The 23,823-nt window shown below is 36.2% G+C and overlaps 2 protein-coding genes across 5 annotated transcripts in view; both read right to left on the bottom strand.

The window, feature by feature from the left end:
- The window catches only part of LOC131951119 (uncharacterized), a 158,436-nt gene that overhangs the window by 123,767 nt on the left and 10,846 nt on the right, over positions 1-23,823 (bottom strand). The window contains exons 1-3 of one of the 4 annotated variants that reach the window (XM_059313406.1): positions 8,252-8,354; positions 6,247-6,381; positions 5,819-6,102 (exon numbers count right to left, since the gene is read on the bottom strand). The exons of 1 other annotated variant lie outside the window; for it this stretch is intronic. In XM_059313406.1, coding sequence (XP_059169389.1) covers positions 5,969-6,102; positions 6,247-6,381; positions 8,252-8,291 — 309 coding nt within the window. In that variant the 5' untranslated portion in view covers positions 8,292-8,354 and the 3' untranslated portion in view covers positions 5,819-5,968. Of the gene's footprint in view, positions 1-5,818; positions 6,103-6,246; positions 6,382-8,251; positions 8,355-23,823 lie in introns of those variants that run through there. 2 more of the 4 variants (XM_059313409.1, XM_059313405.1) reach the window with 2 other exon arrangements.
- On the bottom strand, positions 9,986-23,211 carry LOC131951117 (snake venom 5'-nucleotidase). The gene is made up of 12 exons (XM_059313403.1): positions 23,164-23,211; positions 22,397-22,560; positions 20,536-20,611; positions 19,487-19,624; positions 17,332-17,545; positions 16,807-16,992; positions 15,101-15,298; positions 13,717-13,848; positions 12,790-12,906; positions 11,954-12,115; positions 11,024-11,227; positions 9,986-10,144 (listed from the first exon to the last, which is right to left on the bottom strand). Exons 2-12 carry the CDS (start codon positions 22,534-22,536, stop codon positions 10,020-10,022), a joined length of 1,692 nt encoding a protein of 563 aa, XP_059169386.1. The 5' UTR covers positions 22,537-22,560; positions 23,164-23,211; the 3' UTR covers positions 9,986-10,019.

Below are 23,823 nucleotides of genomic sequence, written 5' to 3'. Positions count from 1 at the left end.
AGTGACTTAATTTGAGGTACGCAATGTGAATTCAAGGCTGTTTACAATTAAGTGCATTGGTGGAAGTAATTGGAGATAAAAGGGGAGAAATTAAAGACATAATGGATAGGGGTTGTGCTTGTGCTTAAAGGTAAACAGAAGCATTAGATGACATCACGCGGGGAATACCGTGTAAGACTGTATTACTTTAGTAGTTAACTGTGCGTCGTTAAATATTTGTTCACCTACAACTTTGTCTAATTATTTCCATAGCATTTACCAGCAGTGGCTTGTACAACCATTGGATATTTTTAAATTTCTATGCTAGATACTGAAGTTTTTGTGTTTTCGTTTCGTTTGTTTGTTTTATAATAATGGCATGCACAATAGCATTGTTAACTTACGTTTGTAAAGCGTTATAATATAACGAGCCGACCCGCGGCATATCATACGCCGCTATTTAGTTGTTTTTTCTACTTTTCAGTTATTCATAATTTGTGAATTCGACACTACCAACGCTGCCACTGAAAATATTTCTTTAAAACACTATAAGTAGCTCGTTAAGGACGATAACCCCCCCCCCCCCTCCGTTAAAGTAAACTCCACTTAGTTACCCCCCCCCCCCCCCTACGTTTAAAATCGTTTCAAACTAAATTATCTGCCCCTAATATTCGTCACTAAACCCGGCTTTGTTTGTAAACATTTAGAGTGAACCACAGCTCACCAGACCATGTAGGGGTGGGGGGTGGTGGGAGCGCGTTTACAGCTTGTTTTCTAGCGTCTCCCAGAAGAGAATTATATAGATAGATAGCTGCAATAACATTAAATTAATTTGAACATAAACCATTTGAAAAATAGGCAATCGGGCGCTAGTAAACCGCATTCATTAGAAATCCTAAAATAGATCTTTGTCAATGTAATGCGTGTTTTACTTGTGTTTAACTGAAGTAAAATGTTCAACACGCTGTAAAATATATGTTAAGCACGAACGTAACATATTCGTGAATGTGTGTGTCAGCGTGTGTCCTGAGCACTGAAGGGGAACGAGAATCAGCAGATACTTAGAAAATGTGACATCCTAGAAATGTGCGTGTAAACACACACACGCACAAACACACACACACGCACAAACACACACACGCACACACGCACATACGCATGCACGCACAAACGCATGCACGCACACACACACACGAACGATATTCTGTTTTAGAGAAAGCAGATCAGTGGGATTTAAAGTTCGTGGAAAATATTTACTACAAAAAAGCTGAAACCTGCCAGTGCATTGTAGCTATTTGATGTTACTTGCCTGATTCGCAATGGTAGTAAGTAACAAACCTCCTTGGACAGGATTTTTTAATAACGATCTGCAGTTAAAAGTAAACGTGGCCAAAAGGGAAACACCAGGTTAATGGCATTTCAATTCATTTCAATGAGATAGATTAGTGTGAGATACGTGCATCTTGACTAACGAAAACGAAACTTTTTTGACAATACTCCTAAGGAGGTATCTGCAAAAAAGTATTTCAAATTGGCATGGGCGGCTCCTCGGCAGGGCGCAATTCGATTATTTTTTATATACGGTATATGAAAAATAAAAGCCGATTGCGGTTTGACACGGTTTATCCAATCGCAATGAAACTTTGGGGAGTTCATAAGCAGAGGTTTCTGCAAAAAAATCTTTTTTATATGCCCATGGTTGGCGCCCCAGTATGGGGGCGATATTTCTGTATGTACAGTATATAAGAAATAAAAGTTGGTTGCGGTTCGACAACGTTTATCAGCGCCCGACAGGAAGCGATTTGGCACCATAGGCTTTCCCGTGAACTCTATAGCGCCTACGTTAGTTTTAAACAGTGGGATAGACTATGGATAAGATGGAGCATTAGAATATTTTTACTAAACATAATCATGCGGGTACTCCAGCGTCCCACAGAGTGCGATTTGGCGCCCCGGACAATCACGTGCGCATTATGACGTTTTCGCTCGTTTTAAACAGTGAGAAAGTCTATGCATAAGATGGGGTATTAGAGTCGATCACTAAACATAATCAGGCGCGCCCCCTGTGCCCAGGCAGGGTGCGATTTGGCGTTCTGGGCTATTCCTTTTAAAAAGTGCAATAGACTATGGATAAAATGACGCGTTGTAGTCGTTCACTAAATTGAATCAAGCGTGTCTGCAGGCTTTCCGGCAGGGTGCTATAACTTGATAACTTGAGTATTGTTACAGCTAGGTTAATGAAATTTCATATATAAGTATTATATCGAATTTGTAGATCAAAACATTTGTTGAAATACCTTATTGTTTGTTAAAGTGATTGAAAACATCTTTGAATCTTTTTGGTTTATTTTAAGAGCTTAACTTAAGTAAGTTCTGTATTTACATTATTTTTATTGTATTACATTTATTAATTTTTTTACAAACATTTTACTTAACATTACCCCAGACATGTTATTTACAGCATCAGTTTGCCTTGCCATGTTCGCTTTAGTATTACAGTTTTATTCACCGGCTTGTGCGGACTGTTTACATTATCACGTATTAGTGAATCTACTAAAATAAATTCTGAAAATTCTGAAAAATTAAATGAATTCATCATTTACATTTTAAACCATTTTGTTTAATGCTTTCAGATTCTCAGTTACGAATGAAAACTAAAAATGAAGTTTAGTAATAACACTTAGTTCAGAAACAACAACACAACTTCTTTATGATGTATTGAATGAAATTGTTAACAATATTACCCTTATAGTTATCGGTTAAATCATCCCAGTTTTGTGCGTGTTTGGGATTGTAGGTAATGCATTTACCGTTGTAATTCTTTTTTTTTACAGCAGCCTAAGGGAGACAACCAACATTATATTAACAGCGTTGGCCGTATCGGACATGTTCTTCTCATTAACTACTCTTTGTTTTCAACGTATATCTGATTTTCTTTCCATTTTTAGCATTATATTAGTAATTACGTTCACATTGTATCTGGTAAGTGTTAATTGTCTATTTAGTGGTATTTTTCTTATATAGTTAATTAATGTTTACTGCAATTGGTATTCTGGAACTATAAGCAGATATGTATGAAAATTAAAATAGTTCTCGTTTAGTGTTTCGTTTGGGCTAATTGATTCATGTTTTTACAAATGTAATAACTGTTTAAATCCACATATTGATTATCGAAAAAAAATTTTTACCATAATATATTTGTGTCATTTCTGTCATCCATAAAGGGACCTCGTTTTTAACCCAGTTTTTACCAAATCTTCGCTATAAGGTTGCAAGATCGTTTGGGCACCAATTGTTTTACTACCAGCTCATGCGAGTCTTTAAGCTTACCCATAAAATTATGAAGGCTCTACTTCCCACACAAACAATACCTCTCACCGCACATAATCCCTACCACTTCACACACACCATTCAACCCCCACAAAACGCCTATTACTCTACACTAACAAACCCTACATCTCTACATTCGTAAACAACACCACTCCACACAGACACAAAAGCCACACCCCACTCCGCACAGTTCTTCATCATGATTCCAGCAGAAAACGTTGTAATATTGAAATTAACATTCCAATTAATGTCTAAATGATGATTCTAGACGAGTACCTTCCGTTGGACACATATAAAACCAGCTTTCCTTACTTGGTTTGCTATAGTCCTTTTTTCAAGATTTATTTGATCTGCCAACTCGCTTGTTTCACCTGGGAATTTTTTTTAGTGTAATGCCTGCTTTATTATGTTCCCTAGCCGTCTGTCCAATCCATCTCCTCTTGCCTGTTTTGACGTCTTGGTCTATGGGCGGCTAACTACTTTTTGCTACAGATGTTTACTGGAAATTCTTTCCTGTCATTAGAGGTTTCATCGTGTGGATTTGTTACTGAGAGATTGTGTTACTTTATTTAAACGAGTATTCTAGTTGTATCTATTTAAGAAATGTATACATAGATACCTTCAGGAAAACTTCATTGTATGAGCTTCAACATCTCTATCCTGTGCAAAAAAACTCTGAGTTAAAACCCCTGCACCATGAGGTCGCCATTTTTATATAACCTGAAGTTACATCCACAAAACCATCTTTCCGTTACGCAAATCCATAATTTCAAGGCCTGCCACTCTCCATAACCTTAAGTTACATCAACACCATCATCTTGACGTCACATAAATCCACAATCCACAATCGCAAGGTCAGCTACTCGCTGTCCTCCACGTTCATAATGCCACACCTTTACACCCCCTGTTACCTTTCCAGCTTTTACAGTTCTGCGACCCGTGTGGAAAAATAATATCATCAACAACACAACACAAAGTAGGCTTCTAAATTAAAATGTCAAGCCAGTTTATGTTATGAAGAGTCTCCGAGCAAGCACAAAGAAGATACAGACCTTAATGAAGAAATGTCTTAGAGAGATATTGAAATTGAATTGGTAGTGCAAGGTGTCGAATATATAACTTTGGAGAAAAGCAATACAAGAGCCATTGACAGTGTAATGAGGAAGGAGAAAGTGGCGCCGGGTGGGACACACACTGCGAAAGGCTCACTTTAATTTGATCCGCAAGGCGCTGGAGTGGAACCCCCAGGGAAAGCGAAAGGGAGGACGCCCAAGACAGACCTGGAGGCGGAGTCTTCTTGAAGATCTGAAGACAGCAGGGTTGTCTTTGGAGGTTTCAAAATTAACAGCCGGCGACCGAACAAAATTAAAGTTTTGACTGAGTCATTATGCTTCACAAGGAGTAAAGAGTGTGACCTACTTAGATCTTCTTTTTATTTATTGTTAATTTTATTAATATTTAAATAGCCTTAAGCTGTCTGTTGTTCAAACTAAAGAAATTTTCCACCAGACTCAGATGATAGTATTCACAACTGAGTTCGTGTGGCTCGTGATTTGGCTCCATCCCTCAATGGTGGTTGAAAATGAGGTCAACATCCCATAATTTCAGAGTGGTATATAAAGTAGGCGCCCACGAGACACCAGCACAGAGAGAGAGCCACGTCGCCATGTTGTATTTTCTAGATTATCTCTAAGTTCCAGTGTATTCAATATTTGTCTGTGTCTTATTTTAATAACGTGTAGGTTTTGGCAATAACTTAGGTACCTTAGCCAGTGTTAGTAGTTTCAGTGTGTTATTCCTGCGTTTGTAAGTTGGGTTTTTTCATCATTGTATATTTTAGTACATAGTATTTTATTATTTAGACTTGTTTATATTTTAGAAGGTTTTAGATTGATTAAAAGATTTATTAGTTGCAGAAAGTCTTTAAATTTCATATTTATCCCTAGACAATAGATTCGAGCCTATGAAGAGTTTTTGTTTCTGGTACTCTTTTATTAGTTTCGTATAATTTGTTCAGTCTAAGACCAGCCCAAAAGAATTCGGGAGTTACGTAATATTTATTAGCGATAGAGTTACGTAATAAGAGGATTGAGTGAGTCAAGTACCCCTTCAGCACACACCAAGCCTCCTCCACTCTATGAACCACCGTGGTCAAGTACTCACCGACTGCCTTGCTTTTTTCTACCCCTACTCACTCCCACTGGGAAACAAACCTATCCCTCCAGCTCAACCCAATACCCACGCTGTGTCATACAGGAAAAAAAAAGATATTTTGTTGAGTCTAGCGGATCTTAACCTGGGTTCGATCGGCGAGTCAGTCTCATGTGTTCGGCGGAGGTCAAGATACACCCAGGCTCACATGATTCACGATTGGATTTTGTCAGTGCTGATTATAAAACTATTAAAAGGGTTCGTTGAATGCGCCTATGAAACTGGTGGAGTTTGGTGCCACCAAACAGGTTACGAACCACTGTTTTAATCTTATGTGCATCCACACATAAAACAGTAATTGTATTTTGTATGGCCACTGGCTTTATTGAACTGTGGACAACTTTATTTACGTTACTTTAATAAAGGTCGTGACAAGTTCAACGCACGGACGATATGACAACAGTAGAAGTGTTAGTGACAAACACACTGTATTTGTCACTGGAAGTTCTTAACCAATCAAAATATTAAAAGGAGGTGTATCGTTACAAGTGCATGGACATGCGTCCGGTGCTGTAGAAAAGCCGAACGGACAATTGTCAAAACATAAATGAATAATCACACAACGTTTTCTTTTGACAGCAGCTGCAAGGAAATAAAAACAGATTGTTAAGTTGTTATATAAGCGGCAGATCATTCCATAATAGAGTCAAGTAAAAAATTGTGTTTTAGTTACGGATTCAGAATTTAAAAAATAAAAACAATATCACAAAAACGATTTTAACTAACTTGTGATTGGCTGGCAGGTGTGTCCACATCCGTTAGACTCGCAGACAGTTCCAGGGGGACAACCGGCACCACACATCTCAGCACAAATGCCAAAAATTTGTCTTCTCTTGTCCTGGTTAACCACAGCTGACGAAACTGGTCAAAACAAAATAAAAATGAAATTAACAAATCCTATCAAACCACGCTTTAATTTTGGTTGAATTATTTATGTAAACAGCGTGGTTAAAAAATTACAAACCGACCCGCGGCGTAGCATACGCCTCTATTTAGTTGTTTTATTCCTGGAGAGCGAGGCAGGGGGCGGGAGGAGAATTAGATAGTCGGTTTGCGTCGTGGTGGTGTCCACGTAGAGAATTATATACATTGATTCAATTGTTCAAGGGTTATTTTTGTATAATAACAAAGGCTTCAGCTTTAGTATTGTGTATAAGGACGTTAGACCACTCGACTTCTACCCCGAATATATCTTGTTTGGATATCAGGTTCCATTTTGTAGGATTTTTCTTAGTACACTCAGTACTGATGAATGTTAAGACGCTGGTCATAATCCTGACCACACATTCCATTAAATGCCAGATCCCAAAAACAAGTGAGCTTTACTTTATCCCATGGACCGCCAGATTCGTAAGTGAATTTTACTTTTGTGTCGTTTAGTTCATAATATATAGGGATACATTTGTTTCATTTAATAAATTTATATATTTATATATTTTAACATGCAAAACTATGTTTTTATTAAAAAAGTGTGTAAATTACTCTTACTCTTATAATGAGAATTTACACCATCGTTGCACATCAGAAAGTGTTACAATCTATAATAGCTAGATCACAAGTAAGACGAAGTATAACTATATTTATTGACAAAAGAAAAGTACTGTATTTATTCCATTTGTCGAGCTTTTTGAGTTTTATAAATATTATTAACCCAAAATTTTTTCAAGCTAATTCGCGATTATTCCTAAGTTTGAAACTTGATTTAATGAAATGAAAATTCAATTTCCAATGCTTCGACTCAAAGCTAATACATATAATCATTTTCTTAACCCCTTTACCGTGTGTCACGAGTTAACTCGTCTTGATACGAAAATAGCATTGGAAATCAATAACAATGTAGAGGGAGGCTAATCTAACAGCCAATTCAACAGCGGATGATAAAAATAGGTCAAAATGTTTTATTTTGTCAGGACAACATAACAAATCAAATAATGAAAAAAACAATTAGGCCTACATGTGCTGGTATATTTTTAAAATTACTTAGAATTAATAAAGAACTTGAGAATTTTTATCTCTAGCCTGAAATGTAATGTTGCGCAACCTTTTGACAATTCATCATTTGTGTATTCGTAAATACTGCAGTAAAAATCTGTGTGTTTAAAAATACATCAGTAAGCAGTAAACTATATAACATTTAAAGATGTGAACATCACCAACTGCTACAGATTTCAAAAGTCACAGCTACAAAATTAAACCATATCATTATCTTTTACCGTCCATGTCTATTACACACGGGGCAGAATGGTAGACTTTATCTGTTTTAAGAACTCGACATACATAGGGATCGTTTGGTCACGCTTTGTCGTAATCCAAAAACCCATCAGAGGTATGTGGACTAAAGGACGTCCTGTGGACTCGACAATAGGGACCCGAACTCGAGACTTTCTGGTTAGCAGTCGTAAGCTTGACCATTTGACCACGCCTATAAAAGTAACCATCTCCCACAGTTACAGCTAGAGACACCCCCCACATCTAATGTTAAAATTATCAGACACATCTACCACTGTAAACATTACTAACATTTACATTTGTAACGCATCACCCACGACTACAGCTGTGAACATCACCCAAAGCTGCAGCTGTAAACATAACCCACAGCTACATCTGTCAATACCATTACTTCTACAGCTGTTAACATAACCCACAGCTGTTAATATTACTCAAAGCTACAGATATAAATATCCTCCACAGCTATAACTGTGAACAAAACAACCTACAACCATTGACTCACCAAACGTAACAGCAAGCAAACAAACAATTAGAACCTTCATGTTGAAATGTGTTGAATCGTCTTTAAGTAAACGAAAGATTTAAACAAGAAATGTAACATCAACCGTCTTTTTATAAACTATTCTAGGTCACCATAGTGGTTCTAAATTTCTAATTATCGTTCAACAGATGAAAACACTGGTTTTTATTACAGCCCGACAACCGTTGATAGACTAAATCGTTCAAGTAAAATGAATATTAATGTTTTAATGTATCCTTAAACTACATAAAATCTTACACTTTTTTAAAAATATAAAAACAATTTATGAAGCTCCATTTATAAATATTAAGTCCACGTAATTACTTGTAATCACTAAAATTCTGGTTTGACATTCACTATTGCTTGCATTAATTTTATAGCAAATTAGCTTTCTACTTTAGAACTGTGAAACAAACTTGATAAAGAACAAATTTATAACTCTAACAATGAAGCATTTGACAGATACAGTTTTAGCATATCTTAAATTAGATATATAAAAAAATAATCAGCCACAATCTACTGCGTATTCACAACACTTTAATGTATAAACATACACTGATTTTAAACCTTTTCATACAATTTTCTGATTGTTATTTGATATTAAATGTATTTCTTCGTCAGCGAATTGTTGTCTGCTTATATTACATGTATTTGTTATCAATTTTAATAAAATTAGAATATTATAAAATCATTACAATAAGACAAGCTTTAATTCAATAACTTGGGCACCTCTTTTCACTTTAAATCCAAGAGTCACGATATATTTTTATTGTAAAAGATAAGGATGTAGATCTGTTTTAGAGAAAAATAGCAACATACTTTTTTCTATTATAAATAAACTTTCCCTTTTTACAAGTTTTTATGTAACTTGCTTCCCCTGTCTCTCTGTCGTGCTTAATGCTTCGTCCGTCATGTAATTTCAAAGATGGCAAGTGAAATTTCGACCATTCCTAACGAGTCAATTTATTTGAAACTTGGCATGTGGGTCAAGATCCGATGACATCTCATTGTGACATCAAATTTTACTTAATTGGATGTGTAATTAACTTCTAATGAATTAGTAACATTTTCTTATTTTAATTACTAATTTTCGCGCTAGTGTGTACATATAGTTTGTGTTCATTTAAAAACTTAATAAACAGCGTATTATTAATACTCTTTTATATAATAATACACTAAACAGTTAAAAGTAAATCATTTTCATTAAATAACTATATAAACAGAATGTGATATTTCCACGCCATGAGCAGACAAAGGTTCAGAAAATAGTCCAAGTAGAGACAGAGCAGTCAAACCCAAAGGGATCCAAACCTACCAATCCACGCGGCAATAAAATCTACTCGCCTTCCATGCATTAAGTCATACGTGTAATCACTTCTGCCAATCAGCTCTATTTCAGCTCTACGTGTAACCATCTGACTTAATGCATGGAAGGCGAGGCGATTTGGTGCCGCGTGGATTGGTAGGTTCGGATCCCTTTGCTCTGTCTCTACTTGGACTATGTTCTGTACCTTTCTCTACCTTTGGCGTTGAAATATCACTTTCTTTTAATATTTCTATTTCAGTAACACAGCTTTCTTCCATCCTCTCTACACGATTAAATATCTAATACTGCCTAACTGTTTAAATAACTATAAAGAAAGGCGAAGGTCACTGGTATTCTTTAAATATATTAAAGCGACAAAAAAATCAAAGCTCTTGTTACATCCACTTTATTTTCTTAAACTTTTTGTCATCGTTTAGATATGGATTATTGCCCTGGGCAGTATTTAGCATCAACAACTTCAGCAAGATGGCGGATTCTTCCTTCAAGACCGGTCGTTATAGGGCTGAACTTCTTAACGTAGGCTAACAGAATATCAGTGTCAAGTTGACCTGAGTTGTAGAAAAAACGATGTTTGAATATAACACTGGAGACTCAATCAATTTTTTTATTATTACATGCTGTAAATTGTTGTCAGAGAAAATATTGTAATGGATGACATTTTAATAACAAATTAACCACAACAGTGTATATATAATATAATATAATTATTGTCAAGATAGCGAGTATAAACGGTGGTAGGTTTAGGTTATCGCTGCTTCATTGAGAATTGTGTTAGACAAATCACAAGTCGCCTTTGCTTTCCTAGACGTTTTAAATGATGCCGTATTGCATTATGCAAATAAACCCAACTGAGAAGGGCTATTAATGATAACCCAGTTTGTCATGCCCACCAACTAACCTAACAACAATATATTGATGATGTCCTAGTATTCTGCCCACCAACTTACCTAACAACAATATATTGATGATGCCCTAGTATCCTGCCCACCAACTTACCTAACAATAATATATTAATGATAACCTAGTGTGTCATGCCCACCAACTTAACTAAAAACAATATATTGATGATGTCCTAGTATCCTGCCCAACACCTTACCTAACAACAACATATTGATAATAACCTAGTATTCTACCCACCAACTTACCTAACGGCAACATTTTGATGTTGCCCTAGTATCCTGCCCAATTACCTAACGGCAACATTTTGATGTTGCCCTAGTATCTTGCCTACCAACTTACCTAACGGCAACATTTTGATGTTGCCCTAGTATCCTGCCCAATTACCTAACGGCAACATTTTGATGTTGCCCTAGTATCTTGCCTACCAACTTACCTAACGGCAACATTTTGATGTTGCCCTAGTATCCTGCCCACCAACTTACCTAACGGCAACATGTTGATGTTGCCCTAGTATTCTGCCCACTTACCTAACGGCAACCTATTGATGATGCCCTGAGGTATCATGCTGAAACCGTCTCCTCCATTGATGAGATACGCGCTGGAGAGAATGTTGTACTTCCGGTCTAGAACTAGCGGTTCCAGTCTTGGTACGGCACACTCAGTACACACAACCAGTACCTCGTGTACACGCTGACCAACAGGCTTGACCAGATTGTACGTCACCTGCATGCCTGGTAGAAGACATATTCCAGTTTTGGATCAGCGGTTCTCAATTACTTATAGGGCTTGTAAGTCTCGGACTCTCTCGTTAAAATTTCGAAATATCGATAGCCGGGCAGAGATATACATTTTTTAAAACTAAATTAATTGTTGTGAACATGATTCCCATTGATAAACAAAACAAAAAAAAACCACAACGTGTATTTGTTTCTAGACCTCGCTTTGAGTTATTATAATGCCAAAAGTGCCCAAATTGCAACAATTCTAAAAATTTTACAAATAATAGAATCAAATTAAGAACCACAATCCTTTATTTATATTGTTATTGTATTTAGATTTAGGACAATTTGTTAAGGTTTCATAATTTAACGTACACTATATTTTTGTTTAACCTAGCCTTCATCATGTAGTCTATCATTATCATTGTTAATGCTTTTAAATAACATAACAATAGCGGAAGAAACTTTTTTTTTACCGATTTCAAAAACACATTTCACATTTGGTTTGTAAAATACGAGAATTTGGTGATCTACTTACAAGCTCTATTACAAACCTTTTTCTTAACTCACAATATCTCTTTTATCTGAGACTTACTGTAAACAGGTTTATTTTATCGAGGACTTATTTTTAAAAAAATATTTATTTTACCTGAAATTTCCAAGAAACAGATTTATTTTACCTTAGACGTGCATAAAACAGGTTTATCTCACCTGATATTTACAGAACCAGGTTTTTACCTGATACTTGCAGGAAACCACCGAAAGCGTCGTCCAGTTTGTCCGTCCATTTGCTCGCGCAGTACTCAAAGATGTCCAGAATTGTTCGACCAGTCACCTGGATCATGTCGACCTCGTTTCGGAAAGGCTGAAGAAATATTATGTTCTCTGTGGATATCTTTCCTGTGGACAATCACAAGGGACCAATGTTAAAAGATGGAAAATATTAATGTTTTTACACTGATTAACCAATATTGATAGATATTAATGAGTGTTTTGATTAACCGAAAAAATGTTGATGAATATAAAATAATGTCTGAACTGACAGATCAATGTTTATAGATATTGATGAATGTTTTGATTAACGAAACAATAGTGATGAATATAAAAATGTTTTAAACAACTAACCAAAGTTAATGGATAAAAACGAATATTTGAAATGACTGTCCAACAGCTATAGCTATAAACGTTTATTTGAACAGACTGACCAATGGCTATAGATATAAAACTTATATTTGAACTGACTGACCAATGGCTATAAATATTAAACTTATATTTGAACTGACTGACCAATGCCTATAAATATAAAACTAATATTTGAACTGACTGACCAATGACAATAAATATAAAACTAATATTTGAACTGACTGACCAATGGCTATAGATATAAAACTAATATTTCAACTGACTGACCAATGGCTATAGATATAAAACTAATATTTCAACTGACTGACCAATGGCTATAGATATAAAACTAATATTTCAACAGACTGACCAATGGCTATAGATATAAAACTAATATTTCAACTGACTGACCAATGGCTATAGATATAAAACTAATATTTCAACTGACTGACCAATGGCTATAGACGCCCTGAAGCTTCCAGCGTTGACAATGGCCATCCCAACTTCAGACCACGATGTGTTTGTAGGCCGTAGATTGTAATAGACAATGGCATCAGTGATTAAATTACCTGCATGTAAGATCGATGTCAGATACACTTTTGTCAGGTAAATATGGGCTTGTAGGCATAGTTGTCACCCGGTAATCATCGCATAATGTTTATAAGGTTATATTGGTATCAGTTATAGATTTTAACACCTACACTTATGGTGTAACTTTATTTCAAATGCGCAACATAATCAAGGTACATTTTCATTTTGAGGACACAGTTGGAGAGACAGAGACTCATTTAGACGGACACGAGAGACATGAGGACACGGAGAGACAGAGACTCATTTAGATGGACACGAGAGACATGAGGACACAGTTGGAGAGACAGAGACTCATTAAGACGGATATTATAGACACGAGGACATAGTTGGAGAGATACGGAGATTCTATTGGACAGACAAACTCGGACTGACACAATAGTTCAGTATGACACTGTCAGAAGACATCACCAATTTTACACAATTTTACACAGGACCCTGTCAGCGAGGAGTAATTCAAAAGTCAAAATAGAATTAAAATAATGGTTCCCAGAAAATGCGCAATCGAAAAAATGCCCAACCGAAAACTAAACAAACATAAAAATGCGTATATACAAACACACAATACTAATACACTTTGATTGTGCCATATTTTGTAGAAAAATGTTTTACTCTGCTTTAAAGTGCATTTATTCATTGTTTGTTAACGTCTATAAATAAACGATTTAAAGAAAAACATCCCTTGCGCATTTTAGTGTGCGCAGTTTTCCGTTGCGCCTTTTTCCGTAGCGCATTTTCCCGTTCCGCAGTTTTCCACCGCGCATCTTTCTGGGCACCTAAAAATACTTCACCTAGATTACACTCTCTAGTCCTACAGAGAACTCTATCAGCCATTAAACTGACATAGGTCTCCCCGATCTCCGACTGCTTCAGTGCGTCGATTTGTGGCAGGTACTTAGCAACTATAGAGGCCGCTTCTTTCTCTGTTGAAGGAAAAATGAACAACGGTTGCTTATATTAACGTCTGTACTTAGCCCAGCCGCTTTTACTTTGGAATGACTCTAGTAATTTATTTTTCAGTCCTTAATCTATTAAGTTATCTGGGTGTTTTTTTACCTGGTAAGTTATCGGCAGAGTTTTCTGTAGAGTTTTGATCTAGTTCTTTACTTATCAGATTTTGACCTGGTAAATTTGAACCTATTTCTTTATTGACAATGTCTTTTTTTAGTTGGTTCCCGGTGTGAAACGAAATCATAGGTCACTGGTCTTGACCTGTTAGAGCTGTGTACTAGCAGTGTTTCTTTCAGACTTTTTTCTCCGGGGAGCGGGCACTTGAAAATTTCGGGGGGGGGGGGGGAGGCGGACACTGTTAAAATTATTTTCTTTAAAAATTCCATTTCGTTGGGGGGGGGGGGGGTTAGACTCTCTTGGGGGGGGGGGGGGCACTGTTAAAAGTATATATTTTCTATAAAAATTTCATTTCGTTTCGAAGAGATGCCTGGAAGAAACTCTGTGTACTAGTAAATATCCTACAGGGACCGAACGGATGTAAATGAGGAGCAGATAATTTCGTGTATGTAATGATCGTCAGCAACTTATCGGGTTTTAAAGCAAACATTTTATTCGTAAAAGTACTGATTGTTTTTATAAACTTAATCGCTGAATTATTTTAAGGGTTAAAATTCAAAATTACTAAATAGCAGAATAATAATAAATAAAACTTTTATAAGAATAAGCTTTTTAATGCTCTAAAATTAGAAAAAAAAATTGGCTTGCCCTTGTTAAAGCACTGTTAGTTTTTTAAATGTATTACGTATTTTAACAAGCAATGTTATTATTCTTAGCAAAAATGATTTTATTATGTTCTTACATTCAGTGCAAATAAAAGCTTACTACTATAAACGTTTTTATACGTCTTTTATTTTCTGTTATTCAGTCTGCTTCAGTGGCGTAGGCAAGGTGGGGGGGGGGGGGGGTTATAACCCCTCCCATGGACTCACACCCGTATATATAAATATATATATATATATATATATATATATATATATATATATATATATATATATATATATATATGATTTTATATATATGGTAAAATATTTGAACCCCTCCCATGACCAACTCTAGGCTACGCCACTGGTCTGCTTAAGGTGTTAAAAAAAAAAACCACTGTATAAAACTGTAGTGAAAAGTCTAAGAAATTTTAAAGGATTCAATGCACGAGACAAGCCTGACCTTGCTCCACGCTCTTGTCCAGCAGAACTGGGTTCCCAGTCCACGACTTGACCTTCCCAGCGTCATCAAATACGACGTTCAGCTCACCCAGGTATTTACCAAAGGCGTAGTCCTGAACGACGAGGACTGTATCCCCGCTGGGTGAGCTTACGACGGTAGGGTAGTTGCCCTCGATGTGTTCGCTTGATGGGCTAGTTCCTATGGTAAAAATAAACAACTCGCTCGATGGGTTAGTTCCTATGGTAAAAATAAACAACTCGCTCGATGGGTTAGTTCCTATGGTAAAAATAAACAACTCGCTCGATGGGTTAGTTCCTATGGTAAAAATAAACAACTCGCTCGATGGGTTAGTTCCTATGGTAAAAATAAACAACTCGCTCGATGGGTTAGTTCCTATGGTAAAAATAAACAACTCGCTCGATGGGTTAGTTCCTATGGTAAAAATAAACAACTCGCTTGATGGGCTAGTTCCTATGGTAAAAATAAACAACTCGCTCGATGGGTTAGTTCCTATGGTAAAAATAAACAACTCGCTCGATGGGTTAGTTCCTATGGTAAAAATAAACAACTCGCTCGATGGGTTAGTTCCTATGGTAAAAATAAACAACTCGCTTGATGGGCTAGTTCCTATGGTAAAAATAAACAACTCGCTCGATGGGTTAGTTCCTATGGTAAAAATAAACAACTCGCTCGATGGATTAGTTCCTATTGTTATGATGCATGTTTCAGGTAGAGATTAGCACAGTGAATGTAGGTGGGAAAAGTGTATATTGAACACATAAGAAGGATGAGGCGGTTTTGAAAGATAGTGAGGTATTTGTGTAGCAACTTAGTTGCTATGAGTTTGTGTGTGAGTTAGTCTTATCTTGATCGTCGGTGTGAAAGGACGTGTGCTAACTGGTAGCCTATAACTCGAGTTGGGTGATAGATTCTAGTGATATGTATGTAGATACCAGAATAAAGAATAGGAAGAAGGAGTTATTGCGTTCGTCTTATCTATGAGCGTCATCTAGTCGTCTGAATGTGAAATAGGCTAATAGTTGCTTAAGGTTGTAATCTCTCTACATGGTAGTGAAACTGAATTAAATGGTATTGAACCGAATCAAGTGACTCAACCCACTCACTCGGCGTAACACCTATGGTAGAGGGAAACAACTCGCTTGATGTTGGGGATGTAACAACGTTTAAATTAATTCATATCTCGTATTGCTAGGTTTAAATAAACGTCTGTCGCTTAGCATTTGTCGTCGTAGTTATAGTTGTTGTTTTTGAATCTTAATTTGGCTAGAACAGTATAATATCGAACCCCAGTTTGAGCGAACCCCAGGGGTTCGGTGAGTTCGTCTGAGGGGTCAGTGGAAGTTAAGAGACAGACCTGACTCATATGATTCACGATCAGATTTAGTCAGTGTGGATGATATAACTATTAAAAAGAGTACGGTGAATCCGTATATGAAACTGATGGGGTTCGGTATCTCTAACCACTGTTCTAGAGAATTATCCATAAGTTACATTAAGATAAACAATTTTAGACTTTATTCAAAATTTAAACAGAAATGTAATAATCCAAAAAAATTTAAGTTATTAGTTATAACATATAAAAGAATCATTACAGAGATGGACATATAAAAAAACAACTATTCAAACGGGGTAACACTGTCGTTATGAAATATCAGTCTCCGATAGACTTCTACAGGGGAGATTACCGTTAAAGAGGAATGAGTTCGTGTGGCCGCCCACAACGACGTCCACATTGGTCAAGTGACGAGCCAGGTCCACGTCGTACGAGTAACCAGAATGACCGACAGCAATTATCTTGTTGACCCCTTGACCGACCAATCGGTCAACTTCCGCCTGGATGCCCTTCGCCTCGTCAATAAAGGATACCGTGCCTGCATGTCCAAACAAATAATCAAAAATAATATAAATAATCATATATATATATATATATATATATATATATATATATATATATATATATATATATATATATATATATATATATATATATATATGACCCACCTTAACCCACGGTAACACCTGACCCACCTTAACCCACGGTAATACCTGACCCCCCCCCCCCCCACTTAACCCACGCTAACACCTGACCCACCTTAACCCACGGTAATACCTGACCCCCCCCCCCCCCACTTAACCCACGCTAACACCTGACCCACCTTAACCCACGGTAACACCTGACCCACCTTAACCCACGGTAACACCTAACCCACCTGGATCTGACAAAAAGGCTGTCTCGTGTGTTGTGTAACCAATGACGCCGATTCTCTCCCCTCCAACAGTCACCACAGTCGACCTCTTGATCAGGTCCCGTAACTCTGGCGTGTTCTCGAGCTGCATGTTGCTGGACAGGAGGGGGAAGTTTAAATTTTTGACAAACGGTGCTAGGCCGGTAACTCCTTTGTCAAACTCGTGATTTCCAACAGCCTAAAACATGTATGATATTTTTAATATCCCTAACACATTCTCTTGATTCATAATTAAACAGCATTCGTCAGCAACTTCAGATTATGATCCTCAAAAATTCCTATGGATATGGTTTTTTTTTCAAAAATCGTTTTTATTTAGATTTTACTAAAGTCGCAATTGTAGTTTTTTCATTATAACATTTCCTACTTTTGCAATATTTATCAAAGCAGGACATTTATTTATTTTAAACATCATTGCTAAGTCAGTGTCTAAAATTCCCTTATCTTTCGAGCATGATTCTGTCAAGGACTTGTCTAGGTATAGATGACAAAGTGATACCACGTCACTTGTGACTTATGATCACGATACAAGCCGAAGAGTGTTACTTTTTACAGCTTTGTTGTACCAAATTCCAAATCCAACTACATACTTCATTTGAGGTTGTTACAGAGGTATATCCTTAAACACTGGGCCAGTCTAATTTGCACTTGTCGCAAACCACAGTCTAGTATCAAATCAAGTACACTGTTTTGGGTAATGGTCTGATTAAAAATACTTTAAGGCTACTGGTATTGAAAGGGTAATATTGCCATCGAGTATTATAGCATTTAGATAAATGACATCATACAATGTACATGTTAGTAGTCTTGTCCAGATTCTATTGGAAAGAAAGAAGTTGGCACGAAAATACAAGCATACCCATCCACACACACACAAATATATATATATATATATATATATATATATATATATATATATATATATATATATATATATATATATATGTATATATATATATATATATATATATATATAAATATATATATATATATATATATATATATATATATATATATATAGGTCATAGTTAAGAGCTTGAAAGGATTAGATAGGTTGATGAAGAAAACTAATTATAGTAGTTGCTCTTGAAATGAATATCAATTAATTATGAGACTGAATCTATGAAGTTTAATTTTTTTAAATATCCAGAATTTCAGCTTTTATAATATATCATTTTTACTTTCTCGTATATACGTAGTATAGAGAAAGTATTGTAATCGTGCAAAAAAAAATCGAGAATTTTACAAATCTCGACGTTTTACACCTCACTGATACGGAAAAACATAATTTTGCAATCTTGTCGGTATGTCTGTGTGTGTGTGTGTGTCTGTGTGTCGGTGTGTCTGTCTGTGTGTAAACACGATTACTTAAGTACCGTTACAGCTAGGTTGATGAAATTTCATATATAAGTATTATATCAAAATCGTAGATCCGTATCAACTTTTGAGCGATTTCCGATAACCGGAAGTGGTACTTTTTCTACTTTGAATTTTTCAAAAGCCTATAACTTGAGTACTAATTCAGATAGATAAATGAAATTTCACATGTAAGTAAAAGATCTAATTCTCTACCTTCTATCAAATTTTGAGTAATTTCCGTTGACCGGAAGTACTAATTTACGCTATTTCCGATTTCTCAAAAAACGCATGTAAATTTATAAAGTACTAATAATATTGCGCACTATTACTATTTTGGTGCTCGCTTGGTGCGCAATTTTTTTTTCTACTAGATTTTATTCTATTTTTAAAAGTTTAAGTAAACAAAAATCATGTCTATATTCCGAGTTGACATCCCACGTAGTGTTATATTAGAATATTCGAGAAGTTTAGGGGAGATCACTCCCTGTTTATTAAACTTTAGATATATGTACATTATTATTCAAAGTCTCCTAAATAAAAATTAAGAAACATTTCATTATTTACTTTAACAGTTACATTACAAAGCCAATTTCAGTGTTTCTTTTTGCTTTTTCTTAACTTAACATTTTAATCAAATTTTAAAACAATTAAAGCGGATTTTCCAAAAAACAGTGATATAGCTGAAAACTAACCTCCTAAATCCGCCACATTTGATGTGAAAGCGAAAATATTCTCCTAAATCTATACCTATAATCCTTACCATAGCGTTGTAGCCAATAAGGTTCATGAATTCGGCACTGACCAGGCCACCAAACTGATAGAACCAGAGAGTGCCCTGGAACTGGTCGCCGGCGTCAAGCAGGATAGTGTTTTGGTGCTCCGCCCTCTTCCGGTTCACCTGATACAACAAATGTTAAAACAAAAAGTTACCTTTTCGAACCTGACGGTTCCTGGGGCAAGTGAAGTAGAGTTCACCTGTTTCTGTGACCTCGACAGAAAGGGATAATGTGGTTAGCACTACGCCTAGCCGCTTTTACTTTCCCTAACGTGAGTCAGGTACCCATCAGCGCTGGGTGGATTCAATGACGTTCTACTGACTTGTACCCTGATTCCCATCAAATGTGGTGTTCTGTATTTCGGTTATTGGCGCATCATTATGGCGTGTTCTGTAACTTATGGCACACATCTAGGGGTAAAAGTAGGGGAAGGGGGGAGGCAGGTTCTGACTTACGTGCCAATAGGGCTGGTACGTAGGTCACCAACTAGTTCTAAAGCTCAATAAAACCTGCATAGAACTGGTTGGGGACCTACTTACCAGCCTTATATGTGCGGGACTTTTGGAGCAAATGAGACCTTCTGCAGAATTTTTAATTATGTTAAATTAAAATTAAATGGAACTTTGTTGAAAATCAAGACGTTTTGTTAGTTTTGGTTATTGTGTGAATGGTCACTTATATCATTTTTTGTCATTGTAGAGACAGGATCTCGTCTTTTTTAAAAACGTCTGACGAATTGTTGTTGTAAAAACCGGTGACATTGCATGCGGTTATTGATGAAAGACATGTTTTAACATCGGTTTATTATATTATTCGAGCTTTTATGATATTGTATATTAATAGTTTTTATTTTATACAATAAGTAATATGATGCGTCTCTTTGTAAATACCATTTCAATTTTAATTTGATATATTTTTCTAACTAGTATTAAGACACCCAACAATGGAGACTAAAGTATCTGTGGTTACCGCATGCAGGCAGCAGAATTTATTAAGAAATTTTTTGTATTGTATTGATTCATTGTTTTCTTACCATGGTACGTATCCTGGCTACCCCACCAAAACATTTACCGGCGGATCTCAAAGCATCCGTGCAGGGGGCTCCGTTCCTTAGAAAATAATACTTCATTTAATTCAGCAATAAAATGTAATTTAAAAAAATCAATTAATTGTTATCGTGCGACTATGCTGTAAATGTATCGCTTCGCTTTGATGTGTAGTGTTCTTTATAGTTATTTAAAAGTTAAAATGACCATGGATTTATTTGATACTTTTTTTCTTAGAGTAGGGTCTATAAAAATCATCCTCACAAAGTGTTTCAAGCTCCAACTTTAATTTTTCATAACTATTTTTTACTATCTCGTATATGAAGTATAGAGAAAGTATTGTAATTGTGCAAAACAAAACAAAAATATCGAAATTTACATCACCCTGAGTCGGAAAAACAAAGTTTTGCAATCTTGTCCGTACGCCTGTTTGTGTGTGTGTAAACAGGATAACGTGAGTACCGTTACAGCTAGGTTGATGAAATTTCATATATAATTATTATATCAAATTTGTAGATCTGTATCAACTTTTCAGCGATTTACGATAACCGGAAAATAATTTTTGTCTACTTTCAATTTTTCTAAATCCTATACCTTGAGTACTATTTCGGATAGATAAATGAAATTTTACATATATAAGTAAAAAATCTAATTCTCTTCCTTCTGTCAAATTTTGAGTAATTTCCGTTGACCGGAAGTAGTAACTTAGGGTATTTCCGAATTCTTTAAATGACGCATGTGAATTTATAAAGTACCAATATTATTCCGCACTAATATACACATTTTTGTTTGGCGTTCACATCGTGCGCAATTCTTTTTTCTACGCGATTCTATTCTATTTTTAAAAGTTTAAGTAATTGAAAATGGATTAACAATAATGTCTATATCCCGAGTTGCCATCCCCCGTAGTGTTATATAAAAATATTCGAAAAAGTTTAGGGGAGTTCACTCCCGGTTTATTTGGTGTACTATGCACCATTGATACCCAAACGTGTAGTACGGGAGGATTGTAAAAAAGAGAATTTCAATTTAACAAATACAACGTATAAAAACGTTATAAATGTAACTAAAAGTATAGACACTGGTCGCCATGTAACAGAAACGGTTAGATGTGGAGGAGCGTAGTGAAATAATATCAGGTTAGTCTCATCTCGCTTTACAGCGAGGAAAGGACAAGGTAATTGTTCAATCAAATGTTGGAGAAAATATAAATTAAGTAAACTGAGAGGGAAAAAGACAAAAAGTGTGTAGACCTACCCGACACAGAGGCATAGCGACCCTTCCCGGCGCCCGGGGACAAACTTTTCGATTTGCACCCCCCTCGAGATTTCGATCTGAACCCCCCCCCCCTCAAACTTTCGATTTGTACCCCCCCCCCCTCGCCCCTCGAGATTTCGATTTGCACCCCCTCTCGAGATTTCGATTTACACCCCCCCCCCCTCAAACTTTCGATTTGCATCCCCCTCAACCTTTCAATTTATTTTTCCAACCCATTTTGGCGCCCCCTAAGGTCGGCGCCCGGGGACATATGTCCCCCCTCCCCCTCCTCCCGCCCCCCCTCGCTACGCTATTGGACCTACACATAAAGGAGAATGTAGTTAGCAGTGAAAGGGGGGGGGGGGATGGAGAAGTATATTTTGAGCAAGATAAAACATAAGTAGCTGTATAATTGGTACGAAGAGGAAAAAAAGTTGTATATAATAGGAAAGGAAAAACCTAAGTCAATATTTGACAAAGAATGAAACGTGAAAAGATTAAATAAAACCAAAAAAGCAAGTGCAAACATGTTGAACAGATAATCATAAAAATGTGTAAATAGTAAAAAAAAATAATGTGTATATAGCGGACTTGTCGCTTTCTTCAATCCTTGCGTGAACGTCGTTAGTGTGGAGCACTGTAATGCCATAGTCTGCCGTTGTCAGGTACAGCATGGCAGAACAAGACACGATCACGGAAAATAGTCTGGTCTGCCACATCTTGGAAGACATTCTCTTAAAGGCAGGTTATTCGATCTAAATAGATAATTAACAAACTAGTAGTTACAAATTAATAAGTATAAAAAGATGATTGAAAAGCTTACAGTTATTTAAGCTTACTGATTGTGATCACATACATACTACTGATGTCTAACACATAACTAAAGGATACAAACCACAGACAATCACAAACAAGTAATAGAGACATAACAAAGACAAGCACAAACAAGTAATAGAGGCATAACAAAGACAAGCACAAACAAGTAATAGAGACATAACAAAGACAATCACAAAAGAGTACTGGATACATATCACAGACAAGTACTGGATAGCTACCACATACAAGTACTGGATACCTACCATAGAAAAGTACTGGATACCTGCTAGAGACAAGTACTGGATACCTACTTGAGACAAGTACTGAATACCTACTAGAGACAAGTACTGGATACCTACTAGAGACAAGTACTGGATACCTACCACTTCAAAGTACAGGATACCTACTAGAGACAAGTACTGGATACCTACTTGAGACAAGTACTGAATACCTAATAGAGACAAGTACTGGATACTTACCAGAGACAAGTACTGGATACCTACCACAGACAACAACTATCATCCGCAATTACAAAAACTTACCAAACACAAAGTTAGAGTATTTTCACTGCGCCGGGAAAGTTGAGATCCACAAGCCAAGCTCATAGGATCCTTTATGCTCTTATCTTAATCACCTGAAGCGGTCAGTTATTGTTTTTTTAATGTAAAGCTGTCTCCTAATTTGCTTTTTTAATTTAAATAAAATTACTGGAGTCAACATAAATTAACATTTTAGACACGCATTGGTGTTACTCAAATCGGCAGAATAATGGGTTTTTTTTTTTTTGCGTTGGTCGCTCATTAGATAAATTAACATATTTTTGCATTCAAAGCTTTTTATTAAATAGATCAAGGTTGTTTCATTTTATTTTCAGTGCATTCAAATTTTTTAAATTTAACAACTAGCTGTCCCGTCCAGGCCCTGCACTGACCTCTGTGAATAACCTATCTGTAAAGGACCATGACTTGTGTGTTATAAAGCTGCATTTACCCGGCATTGCCCGAGTTTAGGAAAATAAGTGAGATAAGGTAAAAGATGAAAAAAAAAACAACTTTCGTTCTGATCGTCCAAACTTCTACATCTACCCCATTCCTTTTTATTCCTTTTTTACTTTCTCGTATACAGAGTATAGAGGAATAAGTATAGTCATCTTGCACAAAAATCACATGAAATTTTGACAGTTTTCATCGTTTTACACCTCA

Source organism: Physella acuta, unplaced genomic scaffold (assembly GCF_028476545.2).
Source record: "Physella acuta isolate Inbredline_101_S28 unplaced genomic scaffold, ASM2847654v3 ptg000800l, whole genome shotgun sequence".
Classification (NCBI taxonomy): Eukaryota; Metazoa; Mollusca; class Gastropoda; family Physidae; genus Physella; species Physella acuta.
Note: the sequence above shows the minus strand (reverse complement) of the source record. Positions and strands in the feature narration are given on the sequence as shown.

Bases quoted from the DNA above. Each gene is read 5' to 3' on its own strand.
- LOC131951117 (XM_059313403.1), bottom strand. From the start codon at position 22,536: ATGTCTTCCAAGATGTGGCAGACCAGACTATTTTCCGTGATCGTGTCT. The intron at 12,907-13,716 runs GTGAAGTATTTT...TCTTACATGCAG, and splicing joins GACTAGAGAGTGTAATCTAG to GTAATTTAATCACTGATGCC. The intron at 12,116-12,789 runs GTCAGTCAGTTG...GATTGTCCACAG, and splicing joins CAGGGCGTCTATAGCCATTG to GAAAGATATCCACAGAGAAC.